The 9,283-nt window shown below is 39.8% G+C and overlaps 1 protein-coding gene across 24 annotated transcripts in view; it reads left to right on the top strand.

Annotated features, from left to right (window-relative positions):
• LOC100738050 (zinc finger protein 33B) overlaps positions 217-9,283 on the top strand; it is a 52,456-nt gene continuing 43,389 nt past the window's right edge. For 6 of the 24 annotated variants that reach the window (XM_021072359.1, XM_021072360.1, XM_021072357.1 and 3 more), the window contains exons 1-3: positions 217-363; positions 1,735-1,906; positions 3,452-3,510. Coding sequence is in view for 12 of the 24 variants with exons in the window: in XM_021072353.1 (XP_020928012.1) it covers positions 1,839-1,906; positions 3,452-3,510 (127 nt within the window). In the remaining 12 variants the exon portion in view is untranslated. Of the gene's footprint in view, positions 364-1,734; positions 1,907-2,903; positions 2,944-3,238; positions 3,350-3,451; positions 3,511-9,283 lie in introns of those variants that run through there. The other 18 variants (XR_002338349.1, XM_021072369.1, XM_021072368.1 and 15 more) reach the window with 9 other exon arrangements.

The raw sequence follows: 9,283 nt of genomic DNA, 5'->3' as shown, positions 1-9,283 counted from the left end.
CCCTCCATGCGCCGCTAAAAAGACAAAAACAAAAACAAAAAGGCACCCTGCCCCTGAGACTATTTGTCTGAGGTACTAAAAAAAAAAAAAAAAAAAAAAAAAAAACAACCTCCGGACAGCGTACAGTAGAAGCGATACCCTTAGGCCACAATCTCTGAATTGCTAAAAAACGCTAACGTTTCCCAAATTTCCTCAAGGTCCTGGCGAGCAGGCTTCTGGGAAATGTAGTCTGGATGTTTGGGAGTCGCCGCGCGTGGTTATGGGAAATGATCTTCCGCTACTTCAGCGCCTGGGCGATATCGCTCAGGCTCTCCCTCTAGAAAGTCTTGGACCTGTTGTGGGAAATTGTTCCAGAGCTACCAGGTCTGTACGCCGCTCAGGGAGCTGGTGCGGCCAGAGGGCGAGTGGTGGACGAGGCGAACGGTTGAACGAGGGCTAAGGCGGCCCTGTGTGGCTTCAAGGAGCGGGTGGCGGGGGGTGGGGGTGGCAGCGGCAGGGGTAACGGCGGTACCCGAAGGTGGGGAGGCAGTACCCGGGAACCTAAGAGGGCCGGCGGGGTGGCCTCGGAGGAGTCTCTTGTCAGGGAAAGTCCCCGGCTTTGGGCGTGGGGACTCCGGACCTCGGGGAGCATGCATTTTCCTCGTGTGTCCGCCCCCTCCACCACGAGGACGGCGTGGTCCTCGCGGCCAGCGGGAGTGGGGCACGTGCACACCCGTGATGGATGCGCCCTGCCCAGGAGAGGGGGTGGGGTTCCTGTGGTCTTTGATACAGGGCAGAACTGGGTATAAGAATTATCTGATAAAGGTTACCTGCTTGAAACCTCATCTCTTCATCTGTAAAACTCAGGTTTTTAACAACATATACCCTGTGAGGTTGTTCAAAGAATTAAATACTGTAGCACAGCGCCTGGCAGTAAATATTAGCAACTGTTGTTCATAGAAATACTCATTCTTTTTTTTTTTTTTTCGTCTTTTTGCTATTTTTTGGGGCCGCTCCCGCGGCATATGGAGGTTCCCAGGCTATAGGTCGAATCGGAGCTGTAGCCCCCGGTCTACGCCAGAGCGACAACAACTCGGGTTCCGAGCCGCGTCTGCAACCCACACCACAGCTCACGGCAACGTCGAATCCTTAACCCACTGAGCAAGGGCAGGGATCGAACCCTCATCTCATGGTTCCTAGTCGGATTCGTTAACCACTGCGCCAGGATGGGAACTCTGAAATACTCATTCTTCTTACTCGTTGGTTTGTGCTCATGAACTCTCACTTAGGTCATTATAACCCCCCACCCCCGCCCCCTTAACAAATAAGAAAATAGACTGAGAGGACAGTTATATGTCTAGAGTCACAAAACTATTGGATGACAAACTGGAAGACAAATTCAGATTTTCTCCAGATGTCATGGTCCTTCTCATTTACTATCTTGGTTATAAAAGTCAGCGTCGCATCCTCTGGAGCACTTAGCAGAAATAATTTGACCTGTGAAGGAATAATGTGACCGATTGTATGTTACCATGTAGCAGCTCTGTTTCTGGGATTTCTAGATGTCTTCGGAATCCTTAGGCAGACAGCATAGTTGTTTCTGAGTTCTGTAACAGTCTAGCTTTGTCTGTGTTCTTAGCATCCTTGGTTTGAGTTTGTTGAAGGTCTGACCTGAGATTTTGTGAAATAATGGATACTCAGAATTGAACTGTGGGCCTGGGTGAAGGTTCCAATTAAAATGAATTTGTCCCGTAGGCTCATTTCTCACCTACCTTGGAATAAAACACCTCTTGTGAAGTAAGAAGGAGGATTTTCTAGGAACAGAATCCCACGTGTAAGAGAACCACTCCACCACTTGAATGAGTTTTTCAGCAGAAACAGTAGTTCCAGAGAGGAGCCGATCCCAGGTTACTGACACCTGCCCAGCGTGAGTGAGATTTGGATGATGTTGTCACATTCAGAAGCCATCACAGGCTACCTAGTGGAGGAAAGTCTAGACCAGATTTCAGGAGTGGGGAACTGGGCTGAGAGGAATGAAGGAAGCTTAGGCTAGCCAGGAGATATAATTTCATTGGAATGGTTTTGAGGACATGGTGTAGAGAAGGAACTTTATAACTAGGTTGGAATAAATTCTGTTTTACCAATCCTAGTTTAATCCTCTCTCTGTTTTTCACTCTCTTCTCAGATTCTGAGCTTCTCACACAGTGAATCTGGCATCTAAATATAGTGCTGATGATTTTTTCTCCCTCCCTCCCTTTCTTCCTCCCTCCTTCCTTCCCCTCTCTCCCTCCTTTCTCCCTCCCTCCCTTCCTCCCTTTCTTTCTTTCTTTTCTACCACACCTGAGGCTTATGGAGGTTCCCTAGGCAGGGACCAAACCCAAGCCACAGCAGTGACACCGCCACTTCCTTAACCCTCTGACCACTGGGGAACTACTGATGATTTTCTTATATAGACAATAGGACAAGAGGTGTTTTCTATTTGTTAAAAGTTGGGAACAGTTGGCATTCCCTGGTGGCCTAATGGTTAAGGATCTGTCATTACTTCTGTGGCTTTACCTCAGGTTCCATCCCTGGCCCTGGAACTTGAGCATGCCAAGGGCTCAGCAAAAAAAAAAAAAAAAAAAAAAAGTTGGGAAAAATTGGTCCGGAGGGTATAAGTGAATTTCTGTGGTTTTGTGTTCTTCGCAGAGCCAAGAGTATGTGTTGTTTCCCAATACCCAGGCCAGTGACTGACTGCATCATCATTGATAAAACACATTTCTTAAAGGGCAGTCTTTTGAGAATCTACATATACTATTTTTAAAAAATTTTATCCATATTTAAAAATTTTTAAAGTTGAAGTATAGTTGATTTACAATGTTGCAGGTGTACTGCAGAGTGATGGATATATAGCTATATCTTTTTCAGCTTCTTTTCCATTATAGGTTGCTACAAGATATTGAATAGAGTTCCTTGTGCTATACAGTAGGTCTTTGTTGTTTGTCTATGCATATACTTAGAAAACACTTAAAAAGTAACTTCACCTTAAAGTGCTTCCTTCCCTTTTTTCATAGTTTTAGGTGAATTCTCTACCTCAAATAGTAAACAAGAAAATATACATGTACAACATTTGTTGTATAACTTTTGATGAAGGCTGACTGTTTTCATTTAGTGTATCATAATTTGACCATTTTTTGTAATTTTTTAATTTCTTTGAAATAGAGGTGCATATATTGTTAAAAAAAGAAAATAATTACATTCACCCAATGAAAAATTGCAGATCCAAACTCTCCATGACTATATCACAGTTGCATGAAGACATGTGGGTATTTTTATCGTATATCTTTCCTGCCCCTTCTCCTGGAGGAAAAAGATATTCTTCCACAGAGAGGTGTGTTACTCAGATGAATTTGGTAGTTTTTTAAATAGGCAATTCCAAGAGTTGCAGGTAATCTGTATCTCTAATGACCTTACTCCTCTGTTTCTATCTCAGCTATACCTTCAGAGATTTCAGCATTTTTCCAAGACCAGCAAAATATGAAGAAATTCTATGTGAGTTGTTGAAGTCATTCTATACTTTGTTTTACAATGTCTTTTATTGAGGTTGATGACTCCTGTATTTCAGATGGAAAGTAGAAGTAGATAAAATGAACCTGAGGGAAACAGCATAACATAGTGGTTCTCAAACTTTAATGTGCATTAAAATCACCTGGAAAGCTTGTTCAACTTGGAATGGGGCTTGAGAATTTCAAACTCAAACAAGATTGCAGATGATGCTGATATTGAGGTTTATAGGTACTACAGGAATAGTAGATCTCTAGGGCAGAGTTGGCAGAGAGACACACAGATCATAAGAAGTTATGTGATTATCAGATTTGAGCTGAAAATACTTCTACCATTGTAGTCATGGCCAAAAAAGGACTCTGTGTTACATAGCTTACATTGATCATGTGATATGTGACTAAAGCTACCTTTTGGAACCTAAAGACTTTCTGGCATTGAAAGCTGAAAAAAACCCTTTTGTTTCTTTTCATGTAAATGATGAACAGCTTTCTGGTGGCAGTGATGAAATAAATGACTGCAGTTATTCTTCAGTGGAAGCAAAGGACAGTACCAAACAGAATCCAGTTAATGAGGTTTTCAGGAGACCATATTACTGATGCTCATGTAGACAGCTTTCCGATGGTCTTCTTGTATTTTTCCCCCAGATAAAACTAGCGTATCTACAGAGTAAATTGACCTCGTGTCCTTAAAATTCCAAAATTCTTATTCTTGCTCAATATGTAGAATGGTCAGTTAAGAGATGATTTATGGCAGATGTTTCTGTACTTAAATTTCTTTCTTTCTTTCTTTTTTTTTTTAAGTTTTAATTCTAGGGCCGCATCTGTGGCACATGGAGGTTCTCCCGCTAGGGGTCTAATCAGAACTATAGCCACTAGCCTACGCCAGAGCCACAGCAACGTGGCTTCCAAGCCGCATCTGCGACCCACACCACAGCCTACGGCAATGCCAGATCCCCAACCCATTGAGCCAGGCCAGAGATCAAACCCACAACCCCATGGTTCCTAGTCAGATTCGTTAAGCACTGAGCCACGATGGGAACTCCTGTACTTAAATTGCAATCTGCTTTATGCAGAATGGTTTCTTTCTCATCATTTGCTGGAATTTGGTCAATAAAAGTCATCAATAATATATATTTGTTCATTGTGGTTAAATACACAGAAACATTAGACATTTTAAAGTGTACAATTCAGTGGCATTTAGTACATTCACAGTGATGTGCAGCCATCATCACTATCTAGTTCCAGAACATTTCCATCATCCCAAAACCTAATACCCTTTAAAAATCATTCTCCATTCCCCTTTTACCCCAGTCCCTCATCTACTTTCTGACTTTTATGCCTCTTCTGGATATTTTATATAAATGTCATCATAAGATATGTGTTTTTTTGCATTTTTCAGTTAATACTGTTTTCAAGGTCTGCCCATATTGTAGCATGTATCAGACTTCATTTCTTCCCCCACTCCACCTTTATTAATGTATAATTAACAAAATTGTAAGATATTTAAAGTATTTATCATGACAATTTGATATACATGTACATTGTAAAAGGATTCTTCCCATGTAGTAAATTAACATGTCAATCACCTCAGTTATTTATCTTTTTTGGGGGGTGGCAAGAACATTTACATTATCTTAGCAAATTTCAGTTATACATTATGGTGTTATCAATGTTAGTTATCATGTTATACATTAGATCCTCAGACTTTATTCATTTTATAGTGAAAGTTTGTACCCTTTTACCAAGATTTCATTTCTTTTTTACGGCTGAATCATATCCCATTGTATGGATGTGTACCGCATTTTATTTATACGTTTATCAATTGATTGATGTTTGTGTTGTTTCCATGCTAACACTACTGTGCTGCTGTCAACATTTGTGGACATTTTTGTTTAAATATTTGTTTTCAATGCTGGGTATTTACCTACAGGTTGAAATGCTGGGCCCTATATTAATTATATTTAACTTAATGAGGACCCATCAAACTTTTTCACAATGGCTGCACATTCACCAGCGGTGTATCAGAGTTCCATTTTTTTCTCATTCTTCAGCAGTGTTTTTGTCTATTTTTTTTTATTATAGCCATCCTGGTGGGTGTGAAGTTGTATTTCATTGTGGTTTTGATTTGCTTTTCTCTAATGACAAATGAGCACCTTTTTGTGTGCTTGTTGAACATTTCTATATCTACTTTGCAGACATGTCTATTCATCTCCTTTGTCCATTTTAAAATTGGGTTATTTTAAGAGTATTTTGGGTACTAGGCTTTTATTAGATAGGTGATTTTCAAATATTTCCTCCCATCTTTGAATTGTATTTTCATTCTCTTGATAGTATATTCTTTGAATCAAAAACGATTTTAATTCTAATAAAATTTGATAAAAATTTGGCTTACCTGTTTTTCTTTTATTGTATATGCTTTCGATGTCTTATCTAAGAACTCATTGCCAGATCAAGATCATGAAGATTTACCATGTTTTCCTCTAAAATGCTTCAGTTTTAGCTCCTACATTTAGGTCTTTGATCTATTTTGAGTTAATTTTTTGCACATATAACAGGAGGATAAGATCCAGTTTCATTTATTAGTATGTGGCTATCCAGTTATCCCAACACTATTTGTTGAAGGGACTTTTTTTTTCTTCTATTGAATATGCTTGGTACCCTTGTTGAGAATTAGTTGACCGGAGATGTATAGGTTTATTTCTGGACTCTCAGTTCTGTTCAGTCGACGTATATGTGTATCCTTACACCAGTTCCATACCATTTTGGTTCTCCAGTTTTGTGGCAAATTTTAAAGTCAGGACATGTGAGTCCTCTGATTTGTTATTTTTTGTCAAGATTGTTTTGACTATTTGAGGTTCCTTGCAATTCCGTATTAATTTAAAAATCATGTCCATGTCTGTAAAAAAGGCTTTTGGATTTTTCATCAAATCTGTGAAATGGGTAGGGGGAGGTATTCCGATCTTAACTACATTAAATATTCTATTCCATGAACAAGGAATGTCCTTCCATTTATTTAGATGTTAATCTCTTTCAGGAAAGTTTTATAGTTTTTAGTGTACAAGTCTTAGACCTCCTTGGTTAATTCTCTTCCTGACTACTTTATTCTTTTTGATGCTATTTTAAATAAAGCTGTTTTCTTAATTTACTTTTGGATTGTTCATTGTTAATGTATGGTAAAACAACTGAGTTTTTGCATGTTAATCTTGTATGCTACAATTTTATTGAATTTGTTTATTAGCTCTAATAGTTTTTTGGCAGATTCTTTATTTTTTTAATTACTTAATGAATTTTATTACATTTATAGATGTACAACAATCATCACAACCAAATTTTATAGCATTTCCATCCCAAACCCTCAGTGCCTCCCTCACCCCCCCAACATGTCTCGTTTGGAAACCGTAAGTTTTTCAAAGGCTGTGAGTCAGTATCTGTTTTGCAAAGAAGTTCCCATTGTATCCTTTTTTTAGATTGCACATGTAAGTGATAGTATTTGATGTTGGTGTCTCATTGACTGACTGACTTTACTTAGCATGATAATTTCTAGGTCCATCCATGTTGCTAAAAATGCTGTCATTTCCTTTTAATGGCTGAGCAATATTCCGTTGTATATATGTACCACATTTTCTTTATCCACTCCTCTGTCAATGGACATTTAGGTTGTTTCCATGTCTTGCTTTTGTATATAGTGCTGCAGTGAACATTGGAGTACATGTGTCTTTTGAGTCATGGTTTTCTCTGGATAGACACCCAGGAGTGGGATTGCTGGATCAAATGGTAGTTCTATTTTTAGTTCTTTGAGGAATCTCCATACTGTTTTCCACAATGGTTGTACCAGTTTACATTCCCACTAACAGTGTCATAGGGTTCCTTTTTCTCCACATCCTCTCCAGCCCTTATTGTTTGTAGACTTTTGGATGATGGCCATTCTGGCTGGTGTAAGGGGTTTTTGATTTGCATTTCTCTAATAATGAGTGATGTTGAACATCTTTTCATGTGTTTCTCAGCCATCTGTATGTCTTCTTTGGAGAACTGTCTGTTTAGATCTTCTGCCCATTTTTTGATGGGGTTGTTCATTTTTTTGGTATTGAGCAGTAGCAGGTATTTATAAATTTTGGAGATTAATGGCTTGTCAGTTGCTTCATTTGCAAATATTTTCTCCCATTCTTTGGATTGTCTGGCAGATTCTTTAGAATTTTTGGTTTGTAAGATCCTTTCATCTGTAGATAGAATTTTATTTCACTCTACTTTGGATGCCTAATTGCTCTGGCTGGAACTTCTTTTACAGTGTTGAATAGAAGTGACCAAGGTGGATATTTGTCTTGTTCCTCCTCTTAGGGGGAAAGCTTTCAGTCTTTTACCATTAAATATGTTAGCTGTGGGTTTTTCATAAATGCCTTTTATTTTTCCTCTGTGGTTTCTTTACCTCTTTAAACTTATTTGAGGCAATCAATTTATAATCTTTGTCTAATATTTCCAAAGACTAGGCCTCCACAGGGAAAGTGTCTGAATTTTTTTTCTCTTGTGAATGGGCTCTACTTTCTCATTAAAATGCCTTATAATTTTTTGTGAAAACTGGCCATTTTGACTATTAATATGTAAGTCCAGAAATCAGACCTCCTCTCCAACCCCCACAATTGGTACTGTTGTGTGAGGAGTCGTTTTTTGCTTGTTTAGTGAATTTTAGTAAAGACTGTATTCTTTGTTGCATGTCATTACTGAAATCTCTATCCTTTTTTTTTTTTTTTTTTGTCTTTTTGCCTTTTCTTAGGCCACTCCCATGGCATATGCAGGTTCCCAGGCTAGGGGTCTAATCAGAGCTGTAACCACAGGCCAGAGCCAGAGCCACTGTAACACAGGATCCAAGCCGCGTCTGCAGCCTAGACCACAGCTCATGGCAACGCCGGATCCTTAACCCACTGGCAAGGCCAGGGCTTGAACCTGCAACCTCATGGTTCCTAGTCGGATTCGTTAACCACTGCGCCACGATGGGAACTCCTCTATCCCATTTGTGTAGTGCTCAACTAGTGATTTAAGAGTGACTTCCGGGAGTTCCCGTTGTGGCTCAGTGGTTAACAAATCTGACTAGGAGCCATGAGGTTTTGGGTTCCATCCCTGGCCTTGCTCAGTGGGTTAAGGATCCGGCATTGCTGTGAGCTGTGGTGTAGGTTGCAGATGTGGCTCGGATCTGGTGTTGCTGTGGCTGTGGTGTGGGCCAGCGGCTACAGCTCCAATTAGACCCCTAGCCTGGGAACCTCCGCATGCCATGGGTGTGGCCCTAGAAAAAGACAAAAAAAAAAAAAAAAAAAAAAAAAGGAGTGGTTTCCTTAATTGCCTGGAGCCAACAAAACCAAAAATCTCCCCATCCTTTCTATGGGATGTGTGTGTATTGGGGAGCACTTTCAGCACCACACAAGGAAGTTCACAACTCTTCCCTCGCCCTCACTTTCTATTTGTGCAGAGCTTGATGGTCATCTAGAGGTGAGAACTTAGGACCTTGTCAGAATTTTTTTGAATATGTGCCTCATCCTAGATATGTATGTGTCTTCTAGATTTCCAGGAATATATGGAAACTTTTCAAAGCCCCAAAGCATTTCATGTGCCAGCTTTTCTTCACAGGCTTTTTTGAGTTATCTGTTGTTTGCTCCAGCTGACCTCTTTTGCCCTAGTGGTAAATGTTTTCAGTAGATGTCTTTCACATAAGTCATTTCTCTACCGTGAGAGTTATGAGCATTTTGCTGTAGTCTTTTCAGGTCTCTACCAGA

This window comes from Sus scrofa, chromosome 14 (assembly GCF_000003025.6).
Source record: "Sus scrofa isolate TJ Tabasco breed Duroc chromosome 14, Sscrofa11.1, whole genome shotgun sequence".
NCBI classification, from domain to species: domain Eukaryota; kingdom Metazoa; phylum Chordata; class Mammalia; order Artiodactyla; family Suidae; genus Sus; species Sus scrofa.
The sequence above is the reverse complement of the archived record's forward strand: the minus strand, read 5'-3'. Positions and strand labels throughout refer to the sequence as shown.